The sequence below is a fragment of the Myotis daubentonii genome, chromosome 15, assembly GCF_963259705.1.
Source record: "Myotis daubentonii chromosome 15, mMyoDau2.1, whole genome shotgun sequence".
Classification (NCBI taxonomy): Eukaryota; Metazoa; Chordata; class Mammalia; order Chiroptera; family Vespertilionidae; genus Myotis; species Myotis daubentonii.
This window is the reverse complement of record NC_081854.1, coordinates 8,048,551-8,067,650: the sequence shown is the minus strand read 5'-3', so window position 1 is coordinate 8,067,650 and position 19,100 is coordinate 8,048,551. Positions and strand designations below refer to the sequence as shown.

The 19,100-nt window shown below is 53.4% G+C and overlaps 1 protein-coding gene and 1 long non-coding RNA gene across 3 annotated transcripts; one reads left to right on the top strand and one right to left on the bottom strand.

Moving 5' to 3' along the window:
• Positions 1–1,799: 1,799 nt before the first annotated feature.
• Positions 1,800–5,506, top strand: LOC132216240 (uncharacterized). The gene is made up of 2 exons (XR_009448725.1): positions 1,800–2,694; positions 3,547–5,506. It is a non-coding gene; the product is annotated as an uncharacterized LOC132216240 (long non-coding RNA).
• Positions 3,992–18,289, bottom strand: TSKS (testis specific serine kinase substrate). Of its 2 annotated transcripts, XM_059665343.1 has the most exons (11): positions 18,120–18,289; positions 16,922–17,147; positions 9,637–9,732; positions 9,326–9,409; positions 8,908–8,991; positions 8,146–8,405; positions 7,738–7,932; positions 6,743–6,916; positions 5,764–5,899; positions 4,299–4,423; positions 3,992–4,171 (listed from the first exon to the last, which is right to left on the bottom strand). In XM_059665343.1, the coding sequence occupies exons 1-11, from the start codon at positions 18,287–18,289 to the stop codon at positions 4,015–4,017; spliced, it is 1,707 nt and encodes a 568-aa protein (XP_059521326.1). In that variant the 3' UTR covers positions 3,992–4,014. The 2 variants fall into 2 exon arrangements, with proteins under 2 accessions (XP_059521326.1, XP_059521327.1); XM_059665344.1 differs by lacking the exons at positions 16,922–17,147; positions 18,120–18,289 and adding an exon at positions 14,446–14,959 and having other exon boundaries at positions 4,267–4,466.
• Positions 18,290–19,100: the final 811 nt, after the last annotated feature.

The window sequence follows — 19,100 nt, the reverse complement described above, 5'->3', positions numbered from 1 at the left end:
ATCTAATGGGGATCTTGATTCAACTTGTATTAAAGATGTCATTTGGATGGAGTTAACCTCAGCACGGCATTCAGACTATCCAAGAAAACAGTCTTTCATGCAGTCAAGTTCTCTTAAAAATACATTTGGGCCTTAGAGGTATTGGATGACTCAGTTGTCGCTGGCCCCTGGCACGTTCTACGGTTAAGTGTGCCAGTTATTAAGCTATTATCTCTTGGTTTCAAATCCATCCCCCTCTTTTTCTTTTTAAAACATATTCTATTGATTTTTTACAGAGAGGAAGGGAGAGAGAGAGTCAGAAACATCCATCAGCTGCCTCCTGCACGCCTCCCACTGGGGGTGTGCCCGCAACCAAGGTACGTGCCCTTGTCGGGAATCGAACCTGGGACCCTTCAGTCCCCAGGCCGATGTCCACTGAACCAAACCGGTTAGGTCATCCCCCTCTTCTGGGCTTCGTGAATCTGAGGTTGGGACTCGGAAAACCACTTCCGCTTCGCCCACCGGCTGTGCTGCCCTTGGCCAGGAGGGGGCGCCAACGAGACCCGACGCCGGGAGGACGTCAAGGGGACGCGCTCCTTCCTGTGGGCTCTCTGCTCATTTCCCGTCAGTTTCTGGTTCCCATCAGCATCACCCAGCAGTTTTTTTCACCCTGGCTGAGGCGGTTCCTTCTGGTAACCGCTGGTAAGTCTAGTTTGCCACTTTTCCGAACCTTGCCCACCCTCCGCAACGTCAGCACCATTTCGCCCGCAGCTTCCCGGGAGGGTCCCGGCGCCCGGCGGGCCTCGGCGCTCACACGCCGGCGCTGGCTGGGCAGCGCCCCCTCGCGGCCAGAGTTTCCTCCCCAGTGGGAACCTCACCCAGGCGTTTGCTGTCAATAATGCTAAACTTGATCCTCTGCTCTGCTTGCCCACGGCGGTAGCTGCTTGCTGTAGCGAATTGCACCGTGATACCCTCAGGTTATCCTTTTGCCTTTTGGTTACCTAGTTACCAACCCTTTATACCTAAGTACAGTAGTTCCCTTTATTATTATCCTGGGGGGATACGTTCCAAGACCCCCAGTGGATGCGTGAAAGCCTCTATATACACTGAGTGGGCAGATTATTATGACCACCTGACGTTTGTAGGCAAATTAGCTATAATTTCGCGCTGACGTTGCTAGAGGGCCAGACCATTATAAACGTCTGAATAGCACCACATACCTAAGTATCGTTGCTGATCAGGTTCATCCTATCATGTTGATGGCGTATTCCAGTGGAGACGGCTTCTTCCAACAAGACAATGCGCCATGCCACGGTGCTCGTATTGTGCAGGAGTGGTTTCAAGAACATGAGGGAGACTTTACCTTGCTTAGGTGGCCCCCACCATCACCAGATCTCAATCCAGTTGAGCATTTGTGGGACGAAGTTAAAAGAGCCATCAGGCAGCTGGTTCCACAACCATCAAATCTCACAGAACTGGACAGTGCTATTCATCAGGCCTGGTGTCAGATTCCTCTCATCACCTTTCAGCATCTCGTGGAGTCAATGCCAAGAAGAATCGCTGCAGTATTGAAGGCAAAAGGTGGCCCAACGAAGTACTGATGGGGTGGTCATAATAATCTGGCCGGTCATAATAATCTGGCCACTCAGTGTATATATACAGTGTGTATATATATATATATATATATATATATATATATATATATATATATACACACACACACACAGTATATATGTATATATATGTATATGCATATTTATGTATGTATATATCTATATCTATATAAAATGTATACCAAACCCTATATATACTGTTTTTTTTCCTATACATTCCTATGATAAAGTTTAATTTATAAATTAGGCACAGTAAGAGGTTAACAGTAATTAATAATAGAACACATCTAATAGTATACTGGGTGGGGCAAAAAGAGGTTTGCATATAGAAAACAACACGATAATAAATGATAATCCAAGAGTAAACTGTGTTTCCCCATACTCGCAACTGTAAACCTACTTTTGCCCCACCCCGCGCTGTCATGAACGTGCCTGGCTTTGGGGTCATTGATAAAGTGAAAGGAGGGTTAATGAGCACCGACTGGGATACAGTCGATCTGATAACCAAGTCCTACTAAGTGACTAACGCGTAGAGAAACTGGACAAAGGGATCATTGATGCCGGGGGCGGGATGGAGCTGGTCCGCGTGGGATTTCATCATGCCGCTCGGAATCGTGCCCAGTTTAAAACGAAGGAATTGTTTATTTCTGGAATTTTCCATTACACATCTTCCACCCCGGGGTTTACCATGGAAAGTGAAACTGCGAATAAGCAGGGGGTGGCTACTGTAACGTTTCTTTAGGTGACAGACACCATCTGTTAAAATAACTGGTGTGCCTTTTGTCGCCGGAAGATACCGTGACTGACGCCACTGTGGGCAACTCGGGGCAGATTCTCCGAGGTGGGGTTCGGGGGGTGGTTTAGTTCGTTTTCAGGGTTTACACACAGTGGTGCGCTCCTTGCCAACAAGGAATGGGGTGCTGGTGACCCACCGTGTGCAGCGGCACCCTGGTGATGTGTCACCATCCCTGCCGACGGGGATGCAGTTCCAGCTGGAGTGATAGGGATCCAGTGGCTGCGGCCATGGACCACGATGGCAGTACGATGGCCGCAAGGACAGTGGTGTTCAGTGGCTTCCTCTGCGACACTGGCAGGAGGTGGGGTGGTGTGTGGGGACCGGCAGGCGTTCCCCGCGGCCTCTGCTTCAGGGTGCTTCTCTGAGGTGGCCGCGGCTCTTACTGGACGGACCTGCTGTGCTTTCTGCTTCCAGCAGGTGAACTCCGTCCCTCAACTCCACGGCACCACCTCCTCTGTTTGTCCTCCATCCCAAGGTGGTCCTGGCTTCCGGCTGCTGCTAATCTGTGGCTTCCCTCTCATCTCCTTTCGGCCCTCGGGCCTTCCATCACCTGTGCAGCCAATCCCTTACATCAAAGTCTATTTTAAGTGTTCAGAGTAGTTATTTGTGGGTGTTTTTTGTTGTTGTTGTTTTTTTATAAATTTAATATTTCCACAATCTTTTTTTTTAACATGTAGTTGCTTTTTAAATTTTTAAAAATGTGTTTTTATTGATTTCAGAGAGGAAGAGAGGGATAGAAACATCAATGATGAGAGGGAATCATTGATTGGCTGCCTCCTGCACGCCCCCCACTGGGGATTGAGCCCGCAACCCGGGCCTGTGCCCTGACTGGGAATCAAACTGTGACGTCCTGGTTCATAGGTCAGTGCTCAACCACTGAGCCACATTGGCTGGGCTCATGGAGCTTCTCATTTGTGAACTTTTCTGTTTATATTATACTTGATTAAAAGCTTAAAATAGCACTACGGTGGCGGTTTAAAATATGTCCACAAATTGACGGTCTCTTTAAAATATGTCTGCAAATGCTCTGACACGACCCCTGAGTAAGATTTGGACTCAATTCCAAGGAACATAAAAAGGGGAAATGATACCATGTGACTTGGGGGCCTACGTCACCAAAGGCACCTGTTCTCTCTCAGGCTGCTGCTCCGGGAGAAGTGAGCTGGCATGAGAAGCGGAGCCCCCGGCCAGCAGCCATGAGAGCGAGCCTTCCCGCCCCAGTCACGCCTTCAGATGACTGCAGCCCCAGCTCCCATCCTGCAAACTCGTGAGGACCCTGAGCCAGAGCCATCCAGCGAAGCTACTCCCAGATTCCTGGCCTTCAGAAATGGTGAGATCATACACAGCTATTGCTTTGAGCAGCTAAGTTTTGGGGATAATTCTTTGCACAGCAATAGGCAATGACCTAGGAAAAATCACCCTGAAAAAGGTAGGTTGACTGACGCACAGACTGCATCCTAGAACCTTTTTTACCCCCTACCTTCTTTCCAAAGACCTGGCCCATCATCAGCATCTCTCTGGGATGGAGACGCCTGTGAGCTGAGGACCGCATGGTGTGCCTCCAAATTACTGACCATCTTTCGGTGCCAAAAAGGAGACAGAGTTCATGCCAGCATGAGGGGCCATTTATTGTTCTGGGTTAGGGCCCCCACGTTTGGGGGGAGTCCCCCCACTACTTCCTCCTCCCATTGTCCCCGTGGACCCCTCAAGTGGCAGGTTGCTGAGCTGATCATGGAGGGAGCACATCTTCAAGTGTAGATAGTCCAGGGAGGCCACCTTCTCCCTGCAATGACAGGCAGTGGGCGGTCGGTGCTGGTGGGCCTGGGTGCCAGGGGGCTGGTGGAGGGGGAGACTCAGGCCCGACCCCCAAGACCTCACCCTCCTCCCATGCCCTCAGCCTCCTTCCTCACTCCGGCTTCATCTTGTCCGTCAGCAGCAGGTTCTTGGCCCGCAAAGCTTCGTCCTGGGCCAGGCGAAGGGTGGAGCTCAGGGCCTCTGCCCTGACGTGCTTGGCCAAGGCCTGGCGCTCCAGCTCCTGGGGAGAGGAGTGTAGGCGCCGCTGGGCTTGCCTGACTGGGCTGGGGGTGGAGGGAGCTGGGTCGCGGAGGGCCAGGGGCAGGGGCCCGTGGGGCCCACATTCCTCCCTCAAGGTACCCTATCATGCCTCCAGGGGACCCCAGCGTCCCGCAATGCCCTGGCCTTCCAGACTCCCCTGTGTGCTGAACCTGGGCCTGCCCCTCCGCCTGTCCCCGGTGCACTGGCCTTCTGTGTCCCAGCAAACGCTAAACCGGCATCCGTCTTATTTTCCCCAAATGCCCACGGAGCATGATGCCTTGGATATGTGTTTGGCCCCCAGAATCCCTCACGTGGTGGCCTTCTGCATCTCCTAAGGCCTCCCGGCTCCTTAGCTACCGACCAGCATCTCTGTCACAATAGTGGTCCTCCGTGCTCTGGTCCCCTGTGTCCCAGCATGCACCGGGCCCCTTGGCCCAGAGCTCTGCCACACCAATGTCCCTCCCTGCCTCGCTCGCCTGTCTCACCCGCTACCACTTCTATCGTCAGGCCAGAGCCCGTAAGACATCAGCTCCCTGCGTACACTCCAGCAGGACGGAAAGTTCCATTGGCTGTTGGGCTTGAAGTCGGTGGTGCGACGGCCCAGGCAGAGCTGTGGCCCCACTTCCCAAAATGCACTAGTTTACTGCGACGTGCGTTCCCTGTCCGACCTCAGTGACCCCGTGTAATATGTGGCCTCTCTTACAACCTATAGAAAACCAGGTTTGCATCCTACGAAGCTGTAGATGTGTCTGTCTCCTGCGTCCCACAGTGCCCCATACCCAGTGTCCCATCATGCTCTGGGCAATGTCCGCCACCAAGGTTCCCTAACAACTGACCAACGGAGCCCTAGCCGGTTTGGCTCAGTGGATAGAGTGTCTGCCTGCGGACTGAAGAGTCACGGGTTCGATTCCGGCCAAGGGCACATGCCTGGGTTGCGGGCTCGATCCCTCATAGGGGGTGTGCAGGAGGCAGACTATCAATGATTCTCTCTCATCAATGGTGTTTCTCTCTCTCCCTCTCCCTTCCTCTCTGAAATCAATAAAAAAATATTTAAAAAAAATAATTGACCAATGGAACCTGTGCTGGTTTCTAAAATGTCCACACATTGACATTCTCTTCAAAAAGTCTCTAAATCCAACCTTCTAAACTGCTTGCCCCTCCCCTGACCCTAATCATCAGAGCCCGGTGTCCCCCCATACCCCTGCTGCCCACAGCTCAGTCTTCCCACCCCACCGCACACAGCAGTCCCCACGCCCGCCCGGGGCTCCCGCCCCCTCTCTGCCAGAAAAGTGGGGCGTGGTGGCCCACGGGCCCTGGTACCAGAATCTTCTTGTGCAGCCGCTGGCAGCTGGGGCAGGCAGGGGCCAGGCCCCTCTGCTTCACCTCATCCACTAGCGGGGTCAGGGCACGCTCCAGCAGCTGCTGCAGGGACTCCGTGGACAGCTGCTGCCCCTGGCTGCGGGAGGGGAGTCAGCAGGTGAAAGAGGCCTGGCACCAACTCCATTCCCAGGACGCCTACCGCCCAGCCTCCACCCGGGGCCCCTTTCCGCTGAGCACCCATGCAACCTCGCCACCCCGCACGGGGCCAACCTGCAGTGCCTGAGCTATCCTTTGTGTTCCGCAGCGTGGGAGTTCCCACAATGCCTGGGAGTCCCACTCCCCAAGGGCAGCGATGGCCCTCAGTTCATCAAAAGCTCAGACTTCCCACAATGGACTGGTTTCATCTGATCCCACCTCGTACTGGAAGTCCTCCCCCTTCCTAATATGACCCGAACAAGGTGTCCCTGGGCGCCCTGATAAACCAAGGTCTCACCTCCCCACAATGCACCCACAAACCCAGCCTCCACCAGTGGTTCTCAACCTGTGGGTCGCGACCCCTTTGGCGGTCGAACGACCCTTTCACAGGGGTCGCCTAAGACCATCCTGCATATCAGATATTTACATGACGATTCATAGCAGTAGCAACATTGCAGTTATGAAGTAGCAACGGAAATAATTTTATGGTTGGGTCACAACATGAGGAACTGTATTTAAAGGGCCAGAAGGTTGAGAACCACCGTCACATCCCAATCTTCCCACAATGCACTAGAAGTCTAGGTTGCTTGACTATATCAAGACCTTCTGGTGTTCCACAGGATACTGACTCCACGTGGGAAGTGTGGCTCCCATAATGCACCAGGACTGCTGGTCCAACAGTGCATGCCTGGGGTGCCCTCCCTCCCACTCCCGCCAACGCCCAGCTCCTCGCATGCTTTGTCTTTAGGGAACGCACGCGCGGAGCCAGGCCTGGGCCCCTTACCTGGCACAGCGGGTGCAGGAGCCTTGGGGGGCCCGCTCCAGGCTCATGGAGAGGTCGGAACTTCGGCGGGAGCTCTGAAACTGCCGCCCCAGCTCCTCCAGAATCGGCTTCACAGGGCCCAGGCCCTCCAGATCGCTCCTCAGCGAAGCCACGGACACGGCTGATCGCTCCACCCTGAAGCGGAACAATAGCCAGGGCTTCGAGGGCGCCCCTGCGAGCAATGCTATGCCCTTGACCACCAGGGCTAATACCCCGCCCTGCCTGCCCCTCTCTGCTCTGATTGGCCCCTCTTTTTATGTTTATTTTTAAAAATTAAAAATTTTATTTTGTTAAGCCTCACCCGAGGATATTTTTCCCATTGCTTTTTAGACAGAATAGAAGGGAGGTAGGGAATGGGTGAGAGAGGGAGGGAGAGAGAGAAACATTGGTTGCCTCCCGCATGCACCCCCACGGGGGTCAGGGATCAAACCTGCAACCCAGGTACATGCCCGTGACAGGGAATCCGACCTGAGACCATTCGGTGCTCAGGCTGAGACTCTAACCATTGGACTCACTGGCCCGGGCTCCTTTTATTTATTTATTTTTATAGGCTTTTTAAAAATTTTTATTTTTTAAAATATATCTTCACTTATTTCAGAGAGGAAGGGAAAGAGAGAGAGCCCCCCCCCCACCCACCCAAGTCCACAGGCCAACGCTCTACCCACTGAGCCAAACCAGCCAGGCCTTTTATGTTTTTAGGGCTGAAAGACCCCTCCTTGTTCTCCAATGGGCTCTCACCATGCCTACTTGGCTCCTCCCTCTGTCCTTTGAAGGTGTGGGAAACCCGTCTCTAATTGACCCCGCCCCTCAGGCCTTATTAGGGATGGCCAGCCTCTTCCTATAGGAGCTTCCTCCTGTCAGTATCTGGTCGGGCCCTCTTGGCCCCAGCTGATTGGTCCACCGCTTTCCCTCGAGGCCCCGCCCCCCGCGGCCCCGCCCCGCGCCGCGGCCCTCACATGGTGCACAGCTCGTCGGTGCGGCCCCGCAGCTCCTGCAGGCCCCGCGCCGTCTGCGCCTGCTCACGCTGCGCCCGCTCCCACTGGCCCAGGAAGCCGTCCAGCCTGCCGCCCAGGCCCCCCAGCAGCCGCAGGGCCTCCTGCACCGCGCCCTCCTCCTGGTGCCACCGCGCGGTCAGCGAGGACACCTCCCGCCTGGAGGGGAAAGGTGAGAGCTGGTCAGGGCGGGGTTGCACCCGTCCCCATCGTGCCCGCCGCCCCAAGACCACGTCTGTGCACACACACACACAATTCCTGCCCTTCTAGGTCACCACCTCCTGAAACATGCCCTCCCAGGCTCTTCAGGGCTCCACCCCCCGGGCCCTGCCCCCCAAGATCTTCCAGTCTTGGACCCCAGGACCCACTCACCTCAGGTCCTCCAGGCCGGCAGACACCTTCTGCACCTCCTGCTCACTCATGACGAGGCCCTCCCCGGCCCGGGCCCCCGCTCCCCAGCAGCCGGAGGCCAGGCTGCGCGGACGCGGGGGGTCATCGGGGCTCCCGGGCGGCCCCGAGCAGCCCTGCCGGGACAGGCCGGCCTCCAGCTTCTGCTCCAGCTCCTGCAGCTGGGCCTCCTGCCTCCGGGGAGTCTCGTCCTGCAGCTGCTGCTGGAGGTAGCGCAGCTTCTCCTGAGGGGGGGCAGGGTTAGGGCGTGGAGCCCCTTGCCCCCCACTATCACCTCCACCCCAGATCCACCCAGTGAGTCCCTGAGATGGGCGTGGGGGACAGGATATTGGGAAGTCCAGCCGGGAGTCTAAATGGACTCCCCCTTGCCGGTACTTGGGGACCTTTCTCCCATTTGAAGATGCCTGCCTCCCTGTCTCCATTCAGCCCTGCACCCCCCAAGCCCTCCACCCCCCCGACTGCAGTCCTCCAAGGTGTCAGTCTCCCCGTTTGGGAAGAACACTTGAAACTTTCCCAACATGTTGCCGGGAGATGTGTGGGCATGTGGGCGCCACGGACATTCCCGCACGAAGTCCAACACGCGTCTGGGACCTGACTATTACCGTGCACCGAGAAGCATGACCGTGAACATGAAGGGGGTGGGGTGATGGTGGGGTGGGAAAGGCCCGGCTGAAGTCTGACCAAGTACCCTGCCCCCAGTCCTGGGACACCCCCCGACCCCCTTACCTCCAGCAGGGCGGAGTTCTGCTTCAGGACGTTGGTTTTTATTTCAGCATCTTCCACCGAGCGCGTCACCTTCCGGCAGTTCTCCTGGGTCAGGACACCAGGGCAGGGGCCCTGCCTTCCCATTCCAGTTCTGCCTCCTTGCCCTTCCCCTCTATTTCCATACAGGCTGCACCCCAGATAACAAGGCACACCTCCCCCCTCGCCCCCACAGCCAGTGTCTGCCCCCTGCCTATGGTTCTACCCCTTCGGAGCCTGGCTCCCTTGGTTAAAGGGATGACTTTCTCCTTCAACCTGTCCTGTGCTGCTTTCCACTCCCCCACCCTCTCATGTCCACCCACTCCATTCCCTCCACCCTCTTCCTAGGTCCACTCCCTGCTCCCCCCACCCCGACTCCTGCCCCACCTCCCAGCAGGCTCACCTTGAGTTGACTACAGTACCCTTCCAGTTCTTCTGCCTCTTGCCGCCTTCTCTCTAGATTCTCGCTCAGCACAGAACACTCACTCTGGAGCGTGGAAGGGAGGGGTTAGCTAAGGCCACAGGGGACACCCCACTCCCCTCCCCCCCCCCCCCCCCGTGGTGGGGAGAGACTAGGCCTGGGAAAACTGCTTTCCTTTCTGAGCCTCTGGCTTCCCAGCTGGGCTACGGGCTCACTGAGTTGGTGGAGGGGCCTAAGAGAGCCAAGCGGCCCTGGAGGAAGAGGAGGTGCTGGGGGGAGGGCGGCCCGCACACCTGCAGCGTCTGCACATGCTGATTGACCCGGGTAGTTTTTTCCTTCAAGCTGGTGATGGAGTCTTTGGCGCGAACCAATCCACTATTGACCCCGCTCTGGGGAAGGAGGAGAGACAGGTGGGTGGGAGCAAAACCCCAAGCCCAGGAACAAGTCTAGAACCGAGAAAAGGCTCAGCGCACACCTCGATTCTGCCCTAGAGTGGCCGCGTGACCTTGAGCCGTGGCCGCGTGACCTTGATTCCAGGTACTCCTGCCCCGAGAGCCAGGGGCGGACTTGGCTTCCGCTTGGTGGTGGTAGGAACAATAAGTAGGACCAGGAGGGAGAGGGGGTGGGGGAGCACTCAGACAGGTGGAGGAAGGAAGATGGTGTCAGCCGAACACTGAGATCAAAGCCTGCAGGATCCGCAGACATAAATAAGATAAATTGTTGAGACACGTGCTCTGACTTCCTCTCCAGGCGCTGGGGGATTCTAAAGGTGACCCACTTTCTGGACACGAGCAGGCACTGCGCTCCAGGCCAAGCACGTACACACGTTTTCTCTTTCCTTCCTCACAACCACACCTGTTGAGATGATTTGGCCCGTTCTGCGAGGGAGGCAGATGAGGCTCAGAGAGGGGATGTCCCTTGTCCACCCAGGGACACAGCGCATGAGGTGGCCTAAGTTCTGGGTTTAAAATCTGACAAGGCCGCCTCATGTGCTGCGTCCCGGGGTGGACAAGGGACATCCCCAGGTGGCCTTGGATCATTGCTATCTTTCATCACCATAAAATGCTCTGTGATTCCTGCCAGACTGGCTCAGGAGGGACCCATGAGGCAGGGTCCACTCGCAGCTCTTCCACATTGACAGAAATTAGCCTAGCACATGACTTCCCAGCCAAAGACTACATTTCCCAGGCTCCCTTGTAGCCAGCTGTGGTCATGTGACTAAGTTCTGGCCGAGGAATGTGAGTGGGAACAATGAAGATAATGTCTGTGAGTCATGCCTTTGATAAGGGAAAGAGGAGAGAACGGCCCCATTTCTTTCTTCCTGTTGGCGGGGATGCAAAATTGGTGGCTAAAGCCATTTTGGAGCATGAGATGGAAGACAGAACAAGATAGTGTCACCTCTAACATGCAAACTCATTTTTTTGGTTGATTTTTCTTGGTTAAATGGCATTTAAATATATAAAATAAATATCAAAAATATAAATGTTTGTTTTACTACGGTTGCAAATATCAGAGTTAAGTTAGGGTTTTTCAAAATGCTGACACACCGAGCTCAAAGGTTCACCATCCCTGAGATAGAGGAAGCCTGAATTCCGACACTGTGGGCCTCCCATCCTAGATTCCAACCACCTCTGAAGGCTTACAGATGAGAGATGACATTTTCCATCTTGTTTAAGCTATGCTGTTCTGTGGGTTTTTTTTTTAATCCTCACCTGAGGGCATTTTTTCCATTGATTTTATTTTTTAATATATATTTTATTGATTTTAGAGAGGACGGGAGGAGAGAGATAGAAACATCAATGATGGGAGAGAATCATCCATTGGCTGCCTCCTGCACGCCCCCTACTGGGGATCAAGCCTGCAACCCAGGCATGTGCCCTTGGCCAGAATCGAACCCAGGACCCTTCAGTCCGCAGGCAGACACTCTATCCATTGAGCCAAACCAGCTAGGGCTCCATTGATTTTAGAGAGAATGGAAGCGAAGGAGGAGGGGGAAAGAGAGAGAGAACATCAATGTGAGAGAGACACATCGATTGGTTATCTCTTGCATGTGCCTTGGCAAGGGCCGTGGATCGAACCTGCAACTGAGGTACGTGCCCTTGACCAGGGATAGAACTCATGACCTTTCAGTCCATAGGTCGATGCTCTAACCACTGAACCAACCTGGCCAGGGCTGTTTGTGTCTTTTAGTTGCAGCAGCCAAACTTGTGACTTAATAGCTGAGCCATCAGAACACAGGAGCCTGTAACCTTTTGCATTTGAAGAGCAGGCCCGCTCTATTTGTTGAGATCTTTATGTGAGAAATAAACAGGTCATTTTGGTTCCTTTCACAGTTGCTGAACTGATACACAAAGAGAAAAGAGAGAACAAGTTTCCTGCACATGCAATATCACATTTCTTGCATGATGGCTGCGGAGAACAAGTGTGATAAACACTGTTTCAAGGAGACAGCAAAGTGGAGTCAGCCCCTCCCCCAAATTCCACCCCTTCATAAAATCAATTAAAAAAACTGGCAAAACTGTTAAGAGTTGAGTCACTGAGAAGATATAACAATTATAAATATATATGCTCCTAACAAAACTTCAAATACATGACAGAATTGAAGGGAGAAACTGATGATTCAACATTCATGATTGATTTCAATACCTCACTTTCTATGCTAGAACAACTAGACAGATGATCAGCAAAGAGATAGAAAATTTGAGCAGCACTCAATCAACCAGCCCTAACAGACATGTATAGAACATGCCACGTACAATGCAGAATACACATTCTCCTCAAGTTCCCAAAATATTCTCAATAAATTGAAAAAGATTGACGTCATACAAAGTACATTTTTTTACCTTGATGACATCAGGAGAGTGAACTTAGAAATCGATTGCAGAGCCCTGGCTGGTTTGGCTCAGTGGATAGAGCATCAGCCTGCAAACTGAAGGGTCCCGGGTTTGATTCCAGTCAAGGGCACATGCCCGGGTTGCAGGCTCGATCCCGGGTAGGGGATGTGCAGGAGGCAGCAATCAATGGTTCTCTCTCATCATTGATGTTTCTCTCTCTCTTTTCTCTCCCTCTCTGAAATCAAGAAAAAAAAGAAATCAATTGCAGAAAGAAATTTGGGGAACACATATATAGAAATTAAACAATACACTCATAAACAACCAATGAGTAGAAGAAGAAGTCACAGGAGAAGTGACCAAGTGTTTTGGGGTGCAGGAAAATGAACACAGTAACCCCAAAACTTACGGGATTAGGGAAAGAAATACTTGGAAGGAAATTTAGAGCACTAAACACCTCCATCATAAAGAAGAAAGCACGCAGAATTAATAATGTAAACTTCCACTTTAACAAACTAGAAAAGGAAGAGTATACTGAACTGAGAGCTAGCAGAAGGGAGGGTTAGTAAAGACGCAGTGGTAAAAAAAGAAATAGAAGAAAAACAGTATGTAAAAATCCACAAAATGAGAAGTTGGTTGTTTTTGTTAAAGGTCAACATAATTGACAAATCTTTAGCCAGGCTGACTATGGACAAGAGAGAGAAGACTCAAATTACTAAAATCAGGAAGGAAAGGGGACATTAAAATGGGTCCTATGGAAGAAAAAGGATTATAAGGGAAGACTATGACCAATTGTATGCCATTAAATACATTGAAATGAGTTTCACCTGCTTCTGTCTACCTTTTTAAAAATATGGCTACTCGCCAAAACCGGTTTGGCTCAGTGGATAGAGCGTCGGCCTGCCGACTGAAGGGTCCCAGGTTCGATTCCGGTCGGGGGCATGTGCCTTGGTTGTGGGCACATCCCCAGTGGGGAGTGTGCGGGAGGCAGCTGATCGATGTTTCTCTCTCATCGATGTTTCTGGCTCTCTGTCTCTCTCCTTTCCTCTCTGTAAAAACTCAATAAAATATATTAAAAAAAAAAAAATATGGCTACTCACTCTAGCTGGTTTGGCTCAGTGGATAGAGCGTTGGCCTGTGGAACAAAGGGTCCCGGGTTCGATTCCGGTCAAGGGCACGTATCTTGGTTGCAGGCCCCTCCCCAGCCTGGGGCCCAGGCCCTGGTCGGGACACATGCAGGAGGCAACCAATCGATGTGTTTCTCTCACATCAATATTTCTCTCTGTCTTTCCCTCTCTCTAAAAATCAATGGGAAATATCCTCAGGTGAGGATTAAAAAACAAAATAAGGACAGCAGGACGGGATCTAGCAGGAAGGGGTGAGAACCCAAAGCTCGCAGCCTCAGGAGAGTCCACAGACAGCAGGACAGCACCAAGCAGGGCTCAGACTCCCTGTATGTCTTTCCCTTCACTCATGGGCCTTTCCGAAAAGCAGCAGCACCTTTTCGGTTGCATCCTTTGGCCTCACAAAGATGTCATAGCTTAAGACAGACGCCACCACGCTGGCCAGGTAGCTCCGTAAGTTAGAGTGTCTGTCTTCCCAATATGCCAAGGTTGTGGGTTCGATCTCCGGTCAGGGCACATACAAGAAGCAGCCAATGGATGCCTAAGTAAGTGGAACAACTAAGGGATGTTTCTCTCTCTTTCTCTCCCTCCTTTCCTTCCTCTCTCTCTCTTAAAAAAAAAAAAAGACAGAATTAGCTAAGGCTGTTTGCTTCCTCGTTCTCCCATTGTCTCTGTCCAATCTGAGCTTGTCACTCAAGCAGGGTCTCCGTGCCCCCCCCGCCCCCCCCTTCCCTGTTTCTCTAACCTCTCTCTCTAGTTCAGCGGTTCTCAACCTGTGGGTCGCGACCCCTTTGGGGGTTGAACGACCCTTTCACAGGGGTCGCCTAAGACCATCGGAAAACACATATATAATGACATATTGTTTTTGTGATTAATCACTATGCTTTCATTATGTTCAATTTGTCACAATGACATTGGGGGTCACCACAGCATGAGGAACTGTATTACAGGGTCATGGCATTAGGAAGGTTGAGAACCGCTGCTCTAGTTGTCTGTCCCCCTTCTCTTTGGTGTCCGCACCTCTCCTTTCTGTCCCCCTCTGTCCCCTCTCTCTGGGCCCCTCTCTGTGCTCCTGCCCCTGCTCTCTGCTCAGCTCCAGCTCTCTCGCCGGATGGAGCTCAGGGGCTGAGCGCCTCTGAGCTCTTACTGCCTGCACCTCCTCGCTGCTCCTGCACTCTCCCGAGGTGCTGGCTGTCATCGCTTCTTCCATTCCACAGAGAAGGAACCTGAGGCCGGGAGGAGGCTGCTGCTGCTCCCCACACCCCACGCGGGCTGGCGGCCGGCCTCCTCGGCCTTGATCCCGGCTGGCTGCCCAGGGCTCTTTCTGAGGCAGCACAATCCCCTGCGGGTGTGACTCAGAAACGGCTCTGGCGGGAGGCAACGCGCGGCCTGCGCTGCCTGAGCTGCGCTCACAGGGAGGACAGCATTCTTCCTGGGGAAGGGATGGCTCCCGGCGTCGGTCCCACCGACGGGGCCTGCCCTGCTCCCTTCTCCCCACTGGTCCTCCTACTCCACCAGCCTCCTCCGGCCTCCCTGCCTCCAGGCTCGGTCTACCTTTCCCAGCCCCCCCCACCAGCCCCAGGGGAGTCTTCCAGGCACAGAAAGGACTTTTGCTTTAGTGTCAACCCTCCAGGCTTCCAATCCTGACCTTGTTTCTGATCAACTCTCTGAGCTTGCAGAGGTCACTCCACCTCTCCAGACATATATATATATATATATATATATATATATATATATATATATATATGGTTGATTTGAGAGAGGAAGGGAGAGGGAGAGATAGAAACATCAATGATGAGAGAGAATCATTGATCGGCTGCCTCCCGCACGCCCCCGACTGGGGATCGAGCCTGCAAACCAGGCATATGCCCTTGGCCGGGATTGAACCCAGGACCCTTCAGTCCGCAGGCCGACACTCTATCCACTGAGCCAAACCAGCCCGGGCATTGGATATGCTCTTTAACCTTTTGGTGCCTCAATAAGTTCACGTGTGAAACGGGGGTAGGTAAAAAGAATGACACCAACAGCCAGCACTTATGCTGTGCTTACAGCTGACTACTGTGTGCGAAACGTTTGACATGAATGAACGGCACTTCGTTGTCATGACAACCGCAGGAAGTGGGTGCGGTTATATCCAGAACCCTGTCTTGGATCCTGCTATTTATTTCTGCTCCTAGACCAGCGTCTGGCACATTGTAGGCGTTGAAGAAATGTGTCTGTAAGAACAAATACACACATCTCCATTTCACAGATGAGGGAACTGAGGCTCCCAAACATAGGAAGTGCTCAGTCATTGCCAGTGAATCTCATTAGCATCATTATGAGCATCGTTATTGTCTTCGTTTCTTTGAAGATTAAAAATATTGATTTTTAGCCCTAGCCGGTTTGGCTCAGTGGATAGAGCCTCGGCCTGCGGACTGAAAGGTCCCGGGTTCGATTCCAGTCAAAGGCACATGCCTAGGTTGCGGGCTCGATCCCCAGTAGGGGGCGTGCAGGAGGCAGCCAGTCAATGGTTCTCTTTCATCACTGATGTTTCTATCTCTCTCTCCCTTCCTCTCTGAAATCAATAAAAAATATATTTAATAAAAAAAATACTCACCTTAAGAATGCTATCCTGACTTATTTTAAAAAGTATATTGATTTTTAGAAAGAGAGAGAGGAGAGAGAAACATCCATTCGAGAGCAAAACATCCATCAGCTACCTCCCTCCTACACACACACCCCTTTATCAGGGATCAAGCCCACAAGCTGGACGTGTGCCCTGACTGGGACTCAAACCAGCAACCTTGCGGTGCCTGGGAGGAGACACAACCCAGTGGATGAGCCCCACGGGCCAGGCAATCCTGGTTATTGTTAGTGTCATCGTCAGTGTCCACATCGCGCCCAGGTCAGGGCTGGCCTGGGGCAGCCTGGCCGGGGCGGGGCTGGTGGGGGCGGTAAAAGGACCAAGCTGTAGGCCTGCCTCCCTCTGTGCTTCCGTGGGGAACTCTCTACGCTCTCACAGATCTTGATCACCTCCCGGCTTTACCCCCCGATTCTTAGGTGAGCCCCTCAGAGAACTCCTCCTCCTCTAATCAAAGCCCAGTTCTCACACTGTCTCCTCCAGGAACCCCGCCCAGATGCACCCATCCTGGGGTGAGGTTCCTCTTCTGGGCTCCCAGCATGGCCTCTATTAAAGGATGTATTTCCCCAGTCGGTCCCTGGGAGACAGCGCGAGACGCAGGTGTTGACTGGGTGCTTTTTCAGGGCAGGGGCCTGGGCTGGCTCAGCCTTTGTGACCCTGGCCTTACCCGGGACATTGTGACGTGACTGTATGAGCGAAAGACCAACTCCCAGCCCTGGCCAGTGTGGCTCAGTGGATAGAGCGTCAGCCTGCAGACTGAAGGGTCCGGGTTCGATTCCAGTCAAGGGCACGTGCCTGGGTTTCGGGCTCCGTCCCCAGCCCCCCCTTCCCCAGTAGGGGGTGTGCAGGAGGCAGCCGATCAATGATTCTCTCTCATCATTGAGTTTCTCTCTCTCTCTCTCTCCCTTCCTCTTTGAAATAAATGAAATTATTATATTTTTAAAAAAGTGACCAGAACCACACAGACACCCCTCCGTCGTCCCCGGCTGGGGCCCCTCACCAGTAGTTCCGTGATATCTGGATCATCTGGAGTCCAGGGTGGGGTGGGGGAGGTGGGGGCCACGGGCAGCGCCAGCGAGCTGCTGTCTTCCGTGGTAGAGTCTGTCACGGAGGAGTCCGTGGCCTCCACGGCAGCCAGGTTGAGCAGGGACACATTGGTGCAGGCCGAGGACCTTTTGAGGTTCAGACACCAGTGCATTGGTTCGTGGGACATCCGAGGCTCCACCCTGGGGAGGAGAGACGGGCAGGGGGGTCAAGACGTAGCGTCAGCCCAGCCATCGTGGCTCTGTGGTTGAGCGTCAATCCATGAACCACGAGGTCACGGTTTGATTCCCGGTCAGGACACAGGCCCAGGTTGTGGGCTCAATCCCCAGTGTGGGGCGTGCAGGCGGCAGCCGGTCAATGATTCTCTCTCATCATTGATGTTTCTCTCTCTCTCTCTCCCTCTCCCTTCCTCTCTGAAATCAATTAAAAAAAAAAAAGAAGATGTAACCTCAGTGGGTTATGGCCCCTCCTGCCTCCCTGTCTCCATATCCCAGATTCTCTGACTCCAACCTCACCGCCTACTTTCTGCTTCCTCCTCTTCCTACTACCTATTTTCTTTTTAAAATAATGTCTATTTTTATTTTTATTGATTTCAGAAAGGAAGGAAGGGGAATGAGAGATAGAAACATCAATGATGAGAAAGAACCATTGATCGGCTGCCTCCTGCACGCCCCCTACTGGGGATGGAGCCCACAACCCGGGCACGTGCCCTTGACTGGAATCAAACCTGGGAACTTTCAGTCCACAGGCCGAGGCTCTGTCCACTGAGCCAAACCAGCCAGGGCTAAAAAATATGTTTTTTTATTGAGAGAGAAGAAGGGAGAGGGAGAGAGAGATAGAAACATCAATGATGAGAGAGAATCATTGACCGGCTGCCTCCTGCACGCCCCCTACAAAGGATCGAGCCCCCAACCCGGGCCTGTGCCCTGACCGGGACTCTAACGGTGACCTCCTGGTTCATGGGTCGGCGCTCAACCACTGAGCCACACCGGCCTGGCTTTCTTCTTCCTTTGATGCCCTCCCTTCCCCTGACTTCTTCCTCGCCTGCCCTTTCCTGCCCCCTCCTCTTCACCAGCACCCCCACAGAGACTCGTGCTGTGGGGGAGGCAGTGCTGGGCGCCAGGACCATAGCTGACAGGGTGCCATGAACCCACCCGTGGAACGACACGGCCTTCTTTTTCTTCGCGATCCCCTTGGCTGGGCTGGTCACCCCCCCAGGAGCCTCTGGGATCATCTGGGAGCGGCTCTCCACGCCCGCCGGGGGGTCCCCTGCCTCATGGATCTCCTTGGACTGCCAGATCGTCTTCACCACCACGCTGGCCATGGCGTGTGAGGCCCTGCTCCCAGGGGCTCCTTCCTCTGAGACTCTCTACCTCTTCTGGCCACTGACCCTCAAAGTTCCTGTCTCCACAAGCCTGCCTCACAAAGGACCCAACCACTGGGCCTCACTGAGCGGGGGTGCAGGGGGGAGGTGCTGGCTCAGCATGTTCCCCCAGGGGCCTCAGTAAATTCTTCTTGTCCAGATTCTAGTTCCACCCCGATATGTCCCTCCCCTTCAGAACCCAATGGAGTCATTCATTCCTGGCCAGAACTTACAATGGGGGGACCCACTGCTTCTGGGAGGGGCCAACTTCCCTCTCCCTGAGGGTCACCGTGGGCTCACCCAGCCCCCCACATTCCTCACTGGATCCCCTGGACTTTCCTGGAAGCCGGTGGTGAATGAGGATGGAAGTCAGTCCAGGAGGATCTAACATTCATTCAGGGACTGGGAGGATGCCCGAGGGCAAGAGACAAGAAACAGGCAAGAACACCAGATGTCGGTAAGTGATAGAAAGGGAATCAAACCCGGGTGATGGTGGCGCGGGCATTTGGCAAAGCTCTTTGATGCGTGCACTGGGGATTTGAGTCTTTGATTGTGTGTGAATTTTGCCTATTCAGGAAATCTAAACAGCCCAGCTGGCGTGGCTCAGTGGTTGAGCAACGACCTATGAACCAGGAGGTCACAGTTCGATTCCGAGTCAGGGCACATGCCTGGGTTGCAGGCTTGATCCCCAGTAGGGGGCGTGCAGGAGGCAGCTGATCAATGATTCTCTCTCATCCCTTTTTTAAAAAATATATATTTTATTGATTTTTTT